The sequence below is a fragment of the Phaseolus vulgaris genome, chromosome 7 (assembly GCF_051622355.1).
Source record: "Phaseolus vulgaris cultivar YP4 chromosome 7, ASM5162235v1, whole genome shotgun sequence".
Lineage (NCBI taxonomy): Eukaryota > Viridiplantae > Streptophyta > Magnoliopsida > Fabales > Fabaceae > Phaseolus > Phaseolus vulgaris.
The window spans coordinates 50,928,423-50,946,391 of NC_143504.1; the positions used below are offsets into that span (position 1 = coordinate 50,928,423).

The following is a 17,969-nucleotide window of genomic DNA, read 5'->3' on the forward strand; positions in this document are numbered from 1 at the left end:
GTTTTTTTTTCCTTTCCTCTCTCTTCTCTCAAAGATTCTAACATTCTCGCTCATCAATTTGACGGAGTCTGCCATTAGACTTCTGGCAACAAAGACTACAAGACTGCCCGATCAGAATCTTTGATAGAGTAAGTTCAATTTTACTCTTTTCTTTGAGTTAAATTTTGAACTTGTAGATTTGTCTCTGTCTAAGTTTATGCATGTGACCCTTTTAACTTTATGATTAGTCTTTGTTAGCTTAAAGTCCTAGTGATATAGTTAGATTTTTTATCAGGACTCTCTGGTGCAGGTTAAGCTACTCTTAAGCTCTTGGTAGGTTTGAAGCTCTTAGTGAGCATTTGCTCAAGTAAAGGTAAGGGAAGCTAGTTTAAATTTTCAATAGAACCCTATACTAGAAGATCTGAATGTGGGAGTGACATAGTCACATACGGTTCCAAATTTTATGTTTGCATGATTTCTTGTTTTGAATAGATTAAAAATTGATTGAGATTAAAATGTGAAATTGTAGATATAGTAGATGTTGTAGAATGTATATTATTTTGAAATTGAATGGGTTAAAGAATGTATTTGAATAGTTAATTGAATCAAGTTAAATGAAATGTTTGATTGGTTGTTTGATTTTAAATGGTTTTAATTTAGAAATCATATATATGTATAGATTGACATAATAGCTCAATGAGAATGCTTGTATAATTATGAGTAGGAACTGTCAATGTAATATATAGAGTTTATAAATTTATGAATTGAATGAAATGTTGGTTTAAAATTTAAACAGGTTTATGCAAAAAAAATTTGCATATCTCGCTCAGGCGAGATAATTTTCGCTCAAGCGAGAATAAAATAGAAATATAAGGTGCTATTGGGTTCATTCTCGCTCAAGCGAAAAGGAATCTCGCTCAAACGAGATATGAGATGAAATTTTGGGTGCTCTCGGGTTTACACAAGCCATACAATTTTCACTTAAGTGAGTAAATTTTCATTTAGGCTAGATTGTAACAACAATAAAAAATAAACTAAAATTTAATATTTTCTTTTAAAATGTTGGTTTATTTATTTCTGTATAGTTTTATTTATAAATTATGTAAACTTCTATTTTTTTTAATATTTAATTGGAATTTTCTTTAATTTGATATTTATGTGATTATTGAATGAATTGTTGTGTGTTTGGAAATTTTAAATTTTGTCATGTTTTAATTGTGTAATTTTAAATATTGTGAAATTTAGAATATGAATTTTAATCAATACATAGTATTTTTAAGAAAGAAAGTACCGTGTTAAGATGATTTAGGATGTGTATTGACTAGGAATTTGTTTAAAAGGAGGTTGTTTGTTTTATTTTTATTTTATTATATATAGATAATAATTAAGAATTTTACCAGAGAAATTGTAATAAAAACTAAAAAAAAAGCACATTTTTATACTACTTGATATTTTTTTAATTTAGCATTTGCACTTTTATATTTACTAAAGATAATGTTTAACTCCGATAATAAGAAGATAATTAAAGTGGTGAGATAACCGAAGTTGGTTTAGGTTCTCCAAAAATTCTTTTATATATACAAACAGAGGGATTGGTTTTAAAATAGTAATTTAAAATTCACATTAGATACTGTAACAACCACTAATAATTACTACCATTCACATCATTTTGTTTATACCTGTATATTATTCTCATAAAGTTGCTCAAAAAGTCTCTACCTACTTCCCCTACAAAACAAAACCCTCATAAATTCTTTTTTCTTTTTCAGTTGGAAGCTAACAAAATTGTTGTGTAAAAGGAATAGAAGGTTTATTTATTCTATTCCTAAATATTTTAATCTTTAAAAAAACTTCAAATTAATTAATATTTTATATGACACAATTCTGGTTTTATTGCTTGAAGCATTGACCCTAAAAGCTCACAAGACAACCATGATTATGGTGGCTAAGTTCTCAGCATTAATGTCTCAAAGAGTGGGTATTAATTTAGGTATATTGTTTGCCGTATACGTTATGGTTTGTGTTATTGATTGTTTTTCCTTGTCTTTTGAGCACGTGAAGGGTTAAAAGGAGAATTCCAAAACATTAAGAAGTGAATGTGAAATTGTAAATATTTAGAGTTGATTTGGTTTTGTGAAAAAAGTGGCATTGGAAGGAAGAAGAAAGCATGCACGTGGTGTTGTTTCCATGGAAAAGGAAAGGAAAGTTGGAGTTGAATAATGGGCTCCAGTCCAAATTATAATTATGGTAGTGAGAGTTGGATAATGATTATGGGCCTATAAGAAGTGATCACATCAATGAAATGCCCATGTTCATCACACCCCACCTTCACATTCGACTATTTCTTGTCTCCTTTATAAACAAAACCATCATGCTGCCGACATTCTAAACACTCATTTCGTTAACTTAACAAAATCAAACAATGCTCCTTAAATCTATACCAAACTTAAAACTTTAACAAAAATATATTACTCTATTCTTATGTTTCTTTTTTTCTGTCACTAAATCTGAGTTAGATGATGTGGACCAGTGTTTCTGCTTTTGAACTAGACCAAATATATGAAAATAATATTCACACTTGCGTCCAAATTGGGGAAGGGTATAGAGTCAAATTTAAGATATCCCTTAAAGAGGAGGGACGTCTTTTGACTATAAGAACATGTGTATTTTAAATTTCACTTTTGTTACTCTTTCTGATGTTAAATTGGTTACTACAATTTTATAGTGAAATTTAGATGCAAAATCTTTTTCAATAATCAAACTATTCAATCTTTTATAAAACATACTTGCAAAAATTATTCTAACCATTTTAGTTTTAAAAACATGTTTTTCCACTGTGAAATTACACTATCAATATTTAATCGTATTTTTATTTTTATTAGAAACATAATATTCATTAACTCAAATAAATGGAATATCTAGAGTGTATACTAAATATCCAATTTGATATTTTATTACATATCATCTCTCTTTCCACGATATTTTGAAAGAATGTTAAAAAATGATATTGATGTTTATTTACCGTCACATGAGTTAAAAAGATATTTAAAAGAATTAAGAAACTTTGACACTATAATTTTTTTTATTCATATATCAATGAAAGGTTTAATATGCATGTTTTATATTGTGGATTATTACTATAGGTCTTGGAAACTTACAAATGGAACTAATAATTAAAGAGAGAGAAATTAGAGAAAGAACGTGACAAGGTACAAATGGATTGATTTAAAAAATATATCAATTAAGTATTAATTCATGTTATAAAGATGTTGTAAGAATTAACCATCCATTTTATAGCAATAGTGGGAGGGAGAGATTAAAAAAGGAGGAGAAATGTGAAAGGATTAGCTTGTTTGGTTGAAGAGGAAAAAAATCATAGTAAAGAAACAATAATCAATAATTTCCAAAAAAAAAATGTTTGAAAAAATAAATAAATAAAGTAAAAGAAAATGAAAGAAACTGATAATGATTGAAAGAAAAGGAAACAGTTAAAAGTTGGATGTTTGTTCCTGTATAATACCATACAAAAATCTTCCTATACATCAATATCTAAAAATACGATTTTACCATTTTCTAAATAACTTCCGAATTAGTAATTGTAGAACTTTGGGACATCCCTTTCCAGAATTTATAAATATATTCTAGGAAATATTTTTTGGAATTTTTAAAAAGCATTTTCTGAAAAGGACTTCTGGAATAATATTTCGAGAACATGTTAATACATTCTAGAATGTGTTTTTTAAATAAATTTATACATTTTACATTTTGACCATTTTACTTATTAGATGGGATGTAGGAAGAAATTTGGTGAGGTGCAAGAATAAACACCTTTAAAAGTGAGTAATGAGATTTATCCAAGTCACTCTTGCATAGAGCTGGTAAAATAAAATTGGCGTGATGACTTAATTTGAAAAATTCGTAAATGTGTTAGGTCAAACTTAAAAATAATTATCTAAATTGAAATGAATCAAATTTGACCAGCCCATTTAGCATATGGCCCACACATGATTAAGTCAAGTAGGGATTTTACTTTTTCACCCGTCATTTTTGAACCTACATCTCAAATTGGGTAAAATGACAAAATTGTCTTGTCTGTTTCTCTCTCACCGCACCTCAACATTGTCGCTGCTATCATAATTAGTGCAAGTGGAAGAGAGCTTCTAACACGACTGGGAGAGAGTGTCTAAGGAAATTAAGCAACAGAGAAAGAGAGAGGAAGCCAGTGAAGAAGAGAAGATAGAGATTTAGGTGTGAATCACATGAAGATTTCGAAAAAATAAGGATCTCAACAAGTGGATCCGCACATGTATTAATGTGAGAGAAGAACATAACAATGTTATAATGTGTTTTTCCTAAAGGAATAAGAAAGACGTCAGATGTGAAGGTGGTTTGTTGGATGTGACATGAAATTTCTTTTACCATTGAAGATATGATAATTTTAGTCTCATTTTCTATAGTAACCGATAGAGGACCTCGTTCCTCAATTACGCAACCAAACTTCTTAGCAACTTGTATATCCAACAAATTATGTGTGTTGCAACTATTCAACAATATGTGAACCACATAATCAGTAACTCGCATGGTTCGAAAATTAGGTACCCATGTCAACACGCTAATAGAAATTTGTGGGTCAAGTTGATCTTCAATCTCATTGTGTTCTTGGTCCTCATAAGGTTCTTGAAGTCTCTTGTGGGTCAGACCATGTTCAACAAATAAGGTTCATCACAAAAGTAACAAAGACCTTTGGATCTACTTTCATTCACGAATGTTGGCATGAGAGTGTGAGTTGTGCGCATTTGTTGTATTCCAGTTTGATCAACATAGTTAGATATTATTGTTTTCTCCAATTGCATGTGTTTAAGACCTAACATCCTTTTGTTCTTAGTAAGGTGCCAAGAAGTATCTTGGGTCGTATTTGTGTTAGCAACTTCATACATTCGCGTCAAAGAAAAAGCTCGATGGATAGTGGTGGTTGAACCATTCTCACTAACATAACATGTGTATCTTTATATATTTTTTTATCAGTAATAAATAAATAAAATTAAGAGGGATACTTCAGGGGTATCCCAACCCGTATACAAAACCAAAACTATTACACTCATGATGGATACTAACAGAACCATACATAAAAGCTTCTAACAGATAAACCTAGAACTAACTACCATCAAACCTTCCTTGGGAACCTAATGAGAGGCAAGCAAAAAAGAAGCTACAAGAACAACCTTGAGTATAGATCCCATAGGTCTTCACACCTACAGTGCCACCAGGAGATGCACAAAGAGGACAAGATTCTCGGCATCAGAAGACTAATATGATCTCTCCAACAGGCTCAGGTTTAACAAGGCCATAAATCCTAGATGGCCCTTGCACCCACCCACCTTTATATACCGGCCACTTGGGGTAAAAACCAGGGGAAATTTATGAGTTCATACTATTTCTGCAGACTTGAGATATCTACTTCAAGTGATATAGGCTCCTGATAATCCTCCTTGTCTCTTTCGAGCCCTCAGCCTCCAGATTGTCTCCTTTACTATGCCCAAACCACTTTACTTCGACTGCTCCCTGTTCTGCAGACCCACACCAGCACACCAACCTTTTGACAGGCAAATCTGTGACTCCTGTGTGCTCACGATGGTACCATATCAGATATCACACTGCTCCTTAACAGTCTACACCTTAATAAACTTCTGAATAGCCAAAACTTCTTCTAATTTGAATTCTTCCATCCATTTTCCACTATTGTCCATCGTGTTGAGGGTGTGGTGACAACTACTAGATCTCCTCATACTGCTACACATGCAAAACACCACGACTGCTTACACTTTTTGATGGAAATGGCACCCGTATATTCTAACATTCCTCCAACACTACAGACCTCTCACAGCATGCATAAACCCAACATGATAGCCTCCCTAATGCAATAACCAGTTGTGACTTCCTAATAATCCAAGCATAAGCTTCTCATACAAAGAAAATACCTTAAGCCAGAAAAACCATAATCTTCCTCACAAGCAGCACAATTCGCTCATGTGATACATCTAGAAAGCTGACTAGGTGTTGTGTCTCCATCTTCTCCACTTCCTTCCGAACCTAGCGCCAGAACTCAACACATGCACCGACATACACATCATCACAGATCCCATTTCCAGCAAGAGACATAAACTGTTGCATTAAAACCCCTGCATTTACTTCAAACCAGCCCATTCCATCATACTGCACTCATGACATGATATTTCTTGACGCATTTGGGCCCTACTTATAGCTTCCAATGCATATCATTGGATTAGTAACCCAGTCTACGAAGGAGTAGTGAAAGGATTGCACCTTATGCTTCATCAAGAGCCATGATTTGAGTTAAGCCTTCTGGAACACCTCCTCCGCATCTTCTACCCCTTGCTTGAAAACTATCAGGTTCCTTTGATCCCAAATGCATTTAATAACAGTTGCCCATACACCTTTCCATACCAGATTTTGCTTATTACTGGCTTAGCTCAAATGGAAACTTAGAAAGTGCATATTTAAGTCATTAAGTTGAACAAAGGAGACACATATCCACTTGAAGCACATAGACCAAACCCATTGTGCATGTTTACACTCCAGAAAGAGATGTTGGCATGACTCCTCCTTTAACTGATACATTGCACATAATGTAGAGTTCATCATCACCCCTCTCCTGTTCAAGCTCACCCTTATAGGAACTCTACCCAGCAACACCCTTCAGGCTGTTGTTAACACATTTGGGAATGCCTTAGCCTTCCAAAGGAGTTTAAAAACTTCGGAGTGAGGACCTTTAGATCGCTTGGCTAGGCACTCATACGCAGAGTTCACGGAAAATAACCCTGGTACTTCCTTCCCCCACACCTGCACATCCTTGACATCCTTTTTCAAAAGGGTCCCAGATAAAAGCATAAAAAGATTTGTTTCCAATGAAGATTCTCATTCAAATTTGGTACGTCTCCATCTCAGACTCCACCTCCACTCCGACTAAACCCAGTTGCCAAACGGGGGAACATGGATTTGAGATCAGCATTTCCAACCCACACCTCCTCCCAGAATTTTAATTTATCTCCACTCCCTAATTCTCATCCTAGTTCTTCTTGAAACCATCATTTTCCTCCTCCCTCCTTGCATACTTTAGAAAGGTCTCTCCACCACCAAGAATGGAGTTTGACAGATGTTTGAGCGCTTTCAAGCTCCAAATCGTACTTTGAATCCAGAATCTCCTTCCACCTTCTAATATCTTGAGATATATAATGTCATTTGCATTTAGCTAGGAGAGCATGATTGAGCTTACGTATTTCTCTTAAACCCAGACCTACTTCCTCTCTAGGTCTGCAGACATCTTTCCAACTTACCTAGGAGATTAGCTTATTCACTCTCCCCCATCCCTATAAGAATCTCCTTTGGATGCTGGTAATCCTTTTATAGACTGGGTCCGATGCTCTGAACAGGGAGAGGTAATACAAGGGTATAGCAGTTATAAAAGAGTTGATGAGGCCAAATTCTTCCTGCCATGGTTAAGAATCTCTCTTTCCACACACTGAGCCTTGCTTTTATCTTATTAATGATCGGTTCCCAGAATTGTTTCTTCCTTGGGTTTCCACCCACCTCAAGGCCTAAATACTTGAACGGTATCCCCATCTGGGTACAGTTCAGGGTCTCTATGTAACAAGCTACAACATTACTTTGAACATTTATGCCTGCTAGCTTTGATTTGTGAAAGTTAATCTTCAAACCTGAGGCTCACTCAAATCCCCTCAAGATAGCCTTCACAGAGGAATAGAGTACCATCCGCAAATTGAAGGATGCACACCTCTATCTCCTTTCTTCCAATCTTTAGGCCCGTCAACAAATTGGTCTTCATAGCTTGTCTTACTATCCCACCAAGGCCTTCAGCTACCATTAGGAAAAGAAAGGGTGTTAGGGGATCTCCTTGCCTCAACCCTCTTATTGGCTTGAATTCCTTCGTAGGGCTTTCATTGACTAGCACAGACACAGAGGCAGATTCCAAGCATCCTCAAATTCATGTAATTCATAAGTTGTGGAAACCCATCCTGAGTAACATATTATATAAGAATTTTCATGTAACCGAGTCATAAGCTTTTTTGAAGTCCACCTTTAGGCATAGCCCTCTTCTCCCATTTCTCCTGAGATCCTCTACCACTTCATTATCCATAAGCACACTGTCTAAGACCCCTCTTCCTTTTACAAAAGCTTATTGACTTTCGTCTATAATTGAGGGCAACACCTTCTTCATTCTACTAGCCAACACCTTAGAAATGATTTTGTACAGGGCTTCTACTAATGAGATGGGTCTATACTGCTCAAGCTTGGAGGGATCCCTAACTTTAGGAACTAAAGCTATGAAGGAGGCATTACAACCCTTCAGGATGCTCCCAGTCTCATGAAAGAGGGACAACGTTGTCATAATCTCATCTTTTATAAAGTCCCAGCTTTTCCTGATGAAGTTGAAGTTAAAGCCGGCTGGTCCAGGACTCTTAGAACCTTCACACTGCCACACTGCATCCCTTATCTCTTCCTCAGAGAACTCAGCTAGGAGACTCTCATTAGCAATCGAGATTATCGACTTAAACTCTATTTCATCCAGTCTTACCCCTAGATCTTTCGTTGCTTGGAATCTAGCTTCGAACAACTTCTTCGCCTCCAAACATACGGTATTTGGTTCCTCACACCATTGGTCTCCCACCTGGACGCCTTTCACTTCGTTCTTGAGCCTTCTCCACTTTAAAGATGAGTGGTAAAATCTAGTACAGGAATCCCCATTCTTGAACCAACTTACTCTAGCCTTTTAACAGCTAAGGGATTCCAGTTTCTTATCATTCTCTTTCAATCGGCTTACCAACTCCAATCTTTTCAACCTCTCAGTTTCCTCTAATTTCCCAATGCAATCGTGGGAGTCTAGAACCTCTAGCTCTTGTAGAATCCTCCTTTTGGTGATGTCAAGGTTACCAAACACTTCCCGGTTCCAAGATTTCAGATCAGACTTGTGGAGTTCCAGCTTTTCTTTGAGTTTCGTTATGACATTCTCCTAAACTTAGTAGGACTGCCATTTATCCTTCACCACCCTACTAAAACCTCTCTCCAGGAACCATGCATCTATGGTTCTGAAGGGTTTGGGACCCTAGTCCTTCTCCACATACTTTACCACCAGTGCACAATGGTCAGACACTTCCCTCTGAAGGACATACTGTTTACTCATGGGCCATAGTTGTAGCCAATCTTCAGTAACAAGCACTCTATCAATTATGCTCTTAGCCGTTCCGTCAGGTTTAAACCAAGAAACAACTTATTTTGTATGATTCATAAAGATTTAATTTGTTGATGTATCAAAAGTATTATAGTATTAAAGTAACCCTATTTCCCTGGAACTACCTTCTGAATCCTATAATCTGAAATGTATTTTTTTTTATCTACCATAAGAAGTGTTGTGGTTGTGAAGAAAAACAAGGGATGTGTGGTTGATAACGTTGTAAGATGGGGTGTTGCACTTGAGAAGAGGAAGAGGAAGATAGGATCTAGTTCAAAAAAGGAAGATTGGTTGCAACGGTGAGGAAGAAGAAGAGGGGATGCTCAATACATTGAATAGGAAGAGAAGGGTGTAGGGTTACTTTAATTTTTTCATTAAGAGTATAATGGTCATTTCGTAGACTCTATGCAAGTGTAGGAAAAAGTATGGAGATGCACAAAGAATTGGTCGTCAAATCAATTCATAAATTTGTGGGTTGCTCGTTTTTAAAAATAATAATTATAATTTTAAAAATTTGAAATTGATATTATTTTATTAAAACATATACATGCACTAAGTTTATATACAAAACCACTATATATCTAAAAATTGAAATTAAACTTAGTTGGGTGACTTATTTTTAGAAGTAACTATTATATATATTTTTAAAATTTTATAATTTTCTTTAAAAATAATTCTTTTAATTCGTAACAAAATGGCTCGTTGGTTCGATATAGGATTAGGCTGGGTAAAAAAAAATTGTCCATTTAAAATATAGGTTACATTCGATTAACATAATTTTTTACTTAGCCTATTGGGTCATCCTAGGCCAACCCACCCATTTTATCAGCGACAAATTCTCTCTACACCTCCATACCTTCTCTTTGTCCCCTCCATATTTTTTTTAATTCCAATAATATCCTTCTGAGTATGGTGAAGAGTGTGATGTTTTCTTCTTCATTTTTAAGTGGTGGAGGTTGTTTGTGGTGACTGGTGGTGAATGTTGGTGGTTGAGGTAAGTTTGGTGGTGTTTTTAATGATAGTGGTTGTCTTTTCGTTCAGTTATTCTTTTTTTAAGCCACAAAACCCAGAAAAAAAAAACCCAGTGATGTGCAAAAATGGAGTGCAAAACTAAAAACAAAATTTTGTACTGGGAAACATTAAATACATCAAATCTTCTCGTCAAATCTCTCACTCACGATCAAATGATGAAATTGTTCTCTCAAACGTTACAACTGATTGAAAAAGAATGGAAGTGTTACGACTAGAAGAGAGATATGAAGGTGCAACAGAGATTATGTTTCATTTAGGATTATTTAAAATTTTTATAAAGGTTAAAATCGATTTTTCACAATTAATATAGAGGTACAGGGAAGAGATATGGAGGTGGAGGGAGAATTTGTCTTTATGAACTCTACTTGCAAATGAGCATAATGGGATGTGATCTTAAAAACAAATTAAAAATGTATTTATTTTTGTTGTAAGTTTAGTAAGAATAAGCCAAGTTAACCATATTTTTTATGTTCTATGTTTTGTTTGGATATAGGATTAGGGAAGAAAAATGTTTAACCAATCCCTTGCCACCATATTCTCTATAAAATGAGAGTGTGGGTTTATCCAAAGTGTCCTTATTTAGGTTATCTTTTAATGGTGTTGGAAGGGTTGTATCATTACTTATAACTTTTGATGCTCTTGTAATTTATCATTGATGGTGTTTTAGTGTGAAATGGAGAGTATTATCATTACTTGTAATTTATCCAAGTTTGAGAAATGGAGAGTATTCTTTCTTAGAATTTCTTATTTTGTAAACTAAGGAGTCGGATGATACAGTATTCTTCCCAATTTCAACCGTTTTTTATTCTCATCTTCTAAAGTAATTCCCAAGTAGCTAACCATCATCTTACCTATCTCATAAAATTTGATTACAGATAGTGTCCTACAATACTTTGCATTTTCTTGAACATATTATCTAGTAATTTTTTTTCATTTTCATAATTTGTGCAACATAAATCAATATCATTTTATTCAAGAATTTCTTGGAAGATTTCTTGAAGAGGTAAACTTTAGACTTTAGATAATAGATCCGCAGTAAAATAAATGCCTCCTGGATTACAAATGAGAATAAGGGTTCCTGCATGAGCAAACGACATCTTTGGAGCGTAAAAGATTCCCAAAGATGCCTTCAGCTTTTGTAATCATGCCTTGTGCCTTTGACTATGTGTCTAATGTAAACAAAATCATTAAGATATAAACCAAATGGGACAATACATTTTTCGAACCACCTTTAACGTGTTCTCAAGAAGGTTTTGAACCTTTGATTTATATCCTTTATTTTAACACCATCATGCATATTTGTTCTTTGACTTTATTCTTGCACATGCATTTTCCCATACAATACAGATAAAAAATCTCACTTTCAATTGCGTAACAACCAAAAGACCATCTCATAATGGAAACATAACTACAAATTAAAAAACCTTCCACGGCAAAGATATATCATGATTACTTTAATGATCCACAAACTCCCGACCTCAAGTACTTCGAAGAATTAAATTAGAATGCGACAAACAAAAAAACACAAAGAAACATCAGATAGAATGTCAAGTCAAAGGCAAGAAAAAAATCTAATTTATCATGGCATGTGTTGGTTTTGTCCCCTTTTTCTTCACCATATATCATTCCATCAGAATTAGCTCTCAGTTAGCAACTCCAAGAGGTCACTCTTCTTCATTTTTGAGAACCCTTTCAGGCCTCGAGACTTTGCAACCACCCTCAATTCAGACAACTTTAGTGCACTCAAATCTTCGTGTTGAACAGCTGGCTGCTCCTCCACACTCTCATCATTATTGGTTTGCTCAAAATCATCATCCTCAGACAATGCAGCTATCCCAATGTTTGGGAAGAACAGCTCATCCTTTGAATCAATATCTAACTCAGAGTCAGGCTCTGGTTCGTCATCATGCTTCAAATCTATCTGATCATGACTGTTCTCTCCATCCTCACTGCCTACTGGCAAGACATTCATATCATCCTCATTGATAGGGACGGGCTGGTATTTTACACGAGGAACGGGAGACCTTCTCTGGAAACTTGACCGAGGCCTAGTCACTGAGGAGGAGACCTGGCCCTCTTGTGGCTCATCCTTGGGAATACTGTCAAAATCAGAAAATTTGGTGTTTCGTCCTCCATCGTATTGGTTACTATCTTGCAACTGATCTGAACTAAGATCATTCCCTCTGGCCCCTCCGCTACTTCTCTTCACCTGCTCAACAGAGTGTTTCTTCAGCAGTTTGAGGAGGGAATCTACAGTGCTGTTATCTTTAGTCTGCACTCGAGAGGCTTCAACTTTCTTTTCTTCTTTGGATGCAGCCCTCTCACGCAGGCGAGCCTGGACCTTCCTGAATAGCTCAACAATCTCCTTCTCTCTAGGACCAGGGGCTGAAGTGGAATGGAATTTTCCTGAGGTTGAAAGAGACAAAGGTGGTCCATTTTTCAAAGAAAACATATCATCATCAAAGCTCTCAAAGCTCTCTCTCCCATCATTGGTCCTGTTCCTGCCTCTGGAGTGCCCGTGCTTGTTTTGCCTTGAGAAATCTGGGTTTCTCTTTGCTTCACATAGAACAGAAGCACCTCGAAAGCCACACTTTAGCCCTCTAACTTTGACATGGGAATGAATTATATGATGACCTAGAGAAGAGTAAGAATATACAGCAGCAGTTCGTCCAGAAACACCTGAACATGGGAGGCACTTTCCTTCTGTCATTCCACAACCTTCAATACCACCAAAATAATTTAGTTCCATGGAGAAACAAGCAAATGAGAACAGAAAAATTGTTAAAAAAGGTGTTAAATGACACAAAACAGCCTGTCGTGACAAGTAAACTCACGGGAATGCAACAAACAGTCAACCTCTAAGTTTAATAAAGAATTAATTATAGATGTAATGACTAATCACAACAATCCAATTCTAGAAACCCTAAAAACAAACTAATCATGTTAAAATACAACCATTATGACTTAACACTATTATACAATCAGCTTGCAGAGCTACATTGGTTCAATCATCCTAGAAAAAAGAAGACAAACTTTGAGTTTGTCAAGTTCCCCTCTGACTCATCAATATAAATTCCATTTCCCATAGTCAAAAGACCAACATTTTAATAACTGAACTTTGATTATTTGTTTTCTCTAAATGGATGCTGAAAACCATGGTAGAAAATGATATATAATATAAAAACTACCAACAATTGCAAAATGCATTGCATGACAAAGAAGACCATAAAGAAGAGCAAAAACAGCACTTATTCAATAAGTTCTTATCACCGCTTGTGTTATAAATTTGACAGAAATTAATTGAAATAAGCTAAAAAGAGCTAACTTTGATAAACTATATCAAGTTGTTAAAACAAACTAAAAAGGCATATCAGAGTGGTGTCGGCAATGCAGTTTGATTCAGTTTTTACTTAAAAGTACATTTGAACCAAACATAAAAGTTATATACAGTTTGTTTTAGTTTGATTGAAACATATAATAAAATCCGAATCAAACTAAACCAAATTTTGTAGTTTAGACTGAATCGGTTTTTGTAGCTTTTAATTCCTAGTTCTAAAATTTTCTTTTATTAAAGGTTGAAATCATTAAAACCTAACACTGCATACATAAAACATAAAAACATTGCTAGCTGCAACAAAGATAATAAACTAATAAAAACATAGCATTATCAACAGGACGGAGTAGAGATAACCAAACCAAATAAACCTAACCAAAGGAAAGCATTACATTAAATCACGGCAAAGCATTGCATTAAACCTACCCAAATAATCCGAACTATTAGTAATATCATTGGCAAATAGACCTAACCAAAGCATCACAATAAACCACACTTCCAAATAACCTTCCTGTCCTACAGTACACTTCACACACACACACACCATATTCGACCCTCAATAATAAAAAATATAATAAACTAATAAAAACATAACATTATCATCAATTAAACTTCAATTGCAACAGTAGATTGCAACAAGACAGAGTAGAGATAACCAAAGCATCAGTGTCCAAATGAACCTAACCAAAGCAAAGCATTACAACGTGTCCAAATTATCCCAATAGTTAGTAAAATCATTGGCAAATAAACCTAACCATAGCTTCACAATAAACCACACTTCCAAATAACCATACCTATCCTACAGTACACTTCACACACCTACAATATTTGACCCCCAAATACAATGCAGATTTTGTACAAATCAATAGATCTGGAAGCAATAGACATTTGTCACACAAACAATTAGATCCTTCATTCGGCTCCCTTGAAACCACAATAAAGGGAAAACAGAACAACTCATTTCATTACTTTACAGATTCATCAATTTCATGATTTTCATCAGTGGCAGAACTATGGTTTACTGTTACGAAACATTAAACATTAAAATGCAATAACAAGTATTTTGATCCCTAAGAACAGCTACTAAACAATAAATAATTCAAAAATATCATCATCACCAAAGACCTCTAAGGAAGCCATTGTGGCTGAACAGAAAACAAATAAAAAAAAGAACGTGATTCGTCAAGAGAGATTTAGGGAAGAAAGGGCAAAAGCTATTCCTTGAAAAATAATACCTGAAGAGGAACGAATTGCTAGTGCTTGGTACTGCAGAATTTACTCATTTCTAATAATCATGTTTCTAGAATTATGTAAATAATTTTCCCTTCTTCTAGAGGCAAAAGCTACTTATCACTTCTAGTCCCAGGGTTTTGAGACTAGATCAATTTTACCTAACAGTAGCAAAACATATAATTTTTTTATAAAATCAAGTTTGATGGCAGTCAAATCAATTACCATGATTCTCACCATGAAACTAAACACACTCAGCAATCAATTGAAAGAAACGCAACTAATTAGAAAGAAATTGGCATAATTTTAACTGGGAGATCTAAAGAAAGAAGAATGAACCAAACATAGGAAGAAAAAAACATCCCAGTAAAGTTTGAAGGAACAGAGTTCAAATAAGATGAACCTTTTGTGGAATAATTAATGAAGAAAGGTTTTAAATCTTAATATGTTTCTGAAGCAAGAAATGCAATAAAAATGAGGAGAAATTCCCAAAAAAAACAATGTTTTAATGGCCGCTAATGAAAACTACTCCACTATGTGTATCCCATCGCAACTGAGGGCAACTCCGCTCCAAAAATTGTTTGTGACTTTATAGTGTCATGTTGACTGCTATGATTTTCATAAGTACAAATAAGCTCTTCTAGTCAATCCCCCCACTCAAAAAAATCAAGACAAAAATCTACAAATGGTTACAAAGAAAGAAAACCACTTCCATTATTAATGGAAGTGTACAAAACAGGTGTAGAATTTCAGTTGTAAATGTAACATTCAATTCAACAAATAGATGGCGGGCAATAGAAGCCAGCTCCAAAATCACAAACGCGCAGAACATTATATCATCAACCCAAACTCAAAACGTCAATTCCCAAAAGAACGAAGCCTCAAAGACACTTAATAGCCACGCAAACAGATAAGAAACAAAAGTAAAAACACACACGATGGGATTAAAGAACCATTAAAAACAGAATAGAAAAAGAAGATAACAGCCACGGGAAAAGAAGCTTTCTATCATAATTCATAAAGCTATGAAGTTCACAGGAATAGGACAGATAATTTACCCAACTAAACACACCGTATTGAAAACCCTGTTGTTTAACACGTAATTTAAGCTAAACAAATGAAACGGGGTTTTGAAGCTGAAGCACTTAAGCGTGGCTAAGGTTTCTGCATGTTTAGTTTTGTGTTCTATAATAATGATTGAGAAGGAAGAATCATAAAGTCTGAGAGAAGAAGAGGGCTTAGAGTGAGAGAGACACTAACCAAGGTTTTTGGCGAGGAGGGGATGCAGCGTTTGCGACATTGTTTGAGGCCTAATGCAGAGGAGGTGAGAGGGAACTCTCACTCAATGCCGCTTTTCATGCGATTCGTAGGTTCTTTTGTTTGATAAGGGATGTTGTTGGAAAAATGTAATATTTTAGAGTTAAAATGGTCATTGTTCTTCCAACTAACTAAACTTGTGGGCTGGATCAACTAAATGTTACCATCACAAGCAAAAGAACCCCTGGACTGTTTCTTCCTGCACCTCCTTATGTTCTTCTGGCACCCTATACAAAACATGAAAATACTTTTTTTATCTTTCTTGTGCCACCTCCATATTTTGAATTACATAATCTAAAATAATTTTCCGAATTATATAATCCAGAAGTTTGGATTTGATAGTAGCTTCCAGATTATGTAATCCGGATACACATTTGAAAAGGCTTCCGAATTACATAATTCAGAAGTTAGAAAAGACTTTCAGATTATGTAATCCAGAAACTAATCATACATGTGAAAAAAGACTTCTGAATTATGTAATCCAAAAGCTAATTATAAATTTGAAAATGACTTCGAGATTACATAATCCAGAATATAGGGACATTTTTGGAAATACGAAAATTTATGGAGGTGAGAAAAGAATATGGAGGGGAAGGAAGAAACAATCCAATCCCTGCCATGGAAGTCTTTAACGTTGTCTTGTCTTTCAAATAAAACTGACAAGGTTAATTTCGAAATTTTGAAAATTGTAGGGGTTCAGGATGAAGAATGTAAGGGTGTAGGAAGAAACACCCTAAGGATTTTAACCAACTTTAAAAAAGTTGAACAGCTTTTGCTTCTGCACCCCATCAATTTAAACATGTAGCCTACCAAATTTTACCTGTATCTTAGCAAATTCTAAAATTTCAAAATTGTTCTTGTGCATTTTATTTCATAGTACCAGTTTCCATATCAATGTGCTGGGTTTTGGTGGCTTTGTGTGGTGATTCAAGCAAGGTTAACATCCGACAGAGTGCGGTGGAGGTGGTAGTGGTGTTTAGAAGTCTGAGTTAGTGGTAAGTATGAAAGGGTGGTTTTTTAATGATTTGGGGTGAAATGGCGAAATTGGATTTCCAAAATTGAGAATCTGGAAAGACACTTTTGGAATAGGAAATCCAGAACATGTTTGAGGTAGTTTGAAACAAATTCTCTCTACAAATTTGTACTCAATTTATTATTAAAATAAAAAATTTACAGACGAAAATGACATTAAATAAAAGAGGGTGTGGATAAAAAATATTTTCACTTTTCATGCAACTAATTTGCTCCTACAACAACCATAGTAGGAAAAAGGTTTACAAAAGTATTCTAAATCAATTTCATGTCCTCTTGTGGCTAGAAAAAAAGGAGTTTTCGATAAAAATCATGAAGTTCGTCCAATTGCTTCTATTCCACTCTCATAGTGAATACAATGTTTTATTCATGTTTTTTGTCATCATGGTCGTCCTAGTAGTTATGATCACGGACATAATCATAAAGAAATTTTCAAGAATATCTCTTTTTATCATAAGTGGAATAATAATGTAAAAAAAAAAAAAACACTAAAAAAAGTAACAGACAAAAGGAAAATATGTGGTATCGTTATGGTGGCAAAGGTCACTGGTTTCATATTTAACCTACACCAAAACATCTTGTTAAACTCTCTATGAAGATAGTGATTAAAATTATGATTATATGGAAACTACTAGTCATAAAATTTCTAATTTCTTTGCTAAACCAAATGAAAACATTGACGAGTGCTAAGAAATACTTTTTTATATTATCTTCATGTAAAGGATGATGTTTAATGATTTTTATGTGTAAGTTTTTTTTTTATAAAAAGATTAATCT

The 17,969-nt window shown here is 34.6% G+C and overlaps 1 protein-coding gene across 1 annotated transcript; it reads right to left on the bottom strand.

Moving 5' to 3' along the window:
* Positions 1–11,694: 11,694 nt before the first annotated feature.
* On the bottom strand, positions 11,695–16,236 carry RHON1 (Rho termination factor). Its single transcript, XM_068637030.2, has 2 exons — positions 16,104–16,236; positions 11,695–12,997 (listed from the first exon to the last, which is right to left on the bottom strand). Exons 1-2 carry the CDS (start codon positions 16,141–16,143, stop codon positions 11,916–11,918), a joined length of 1,122 nt encoding a protein of 373 aa, XP_068493131.1. The 5' UTR covers positions 16,144–16,236; the 3' UTR covers positions 11,695–11,915.
* Positions 16,237–17,969: the final 1,733 nt, after the last annotated feature.

Excerpts from the sequence above, each read along its gene's own strand:
- RHON1 (XM_068637030.2), bottom strand. The coding sequence starts at position 16,143 with ATGTCGCAAACGCTGCATCCCCTCCTCGCCAAAAACCTTG. Across the intron at positions 12,998-16,103 it reads CCTCCTCGCCAAAAACCTTG|GTTGTGGAATGACAGAAGGA; the intron begins GTTAGTGTCTCT and ends GTGGTATTGAAG.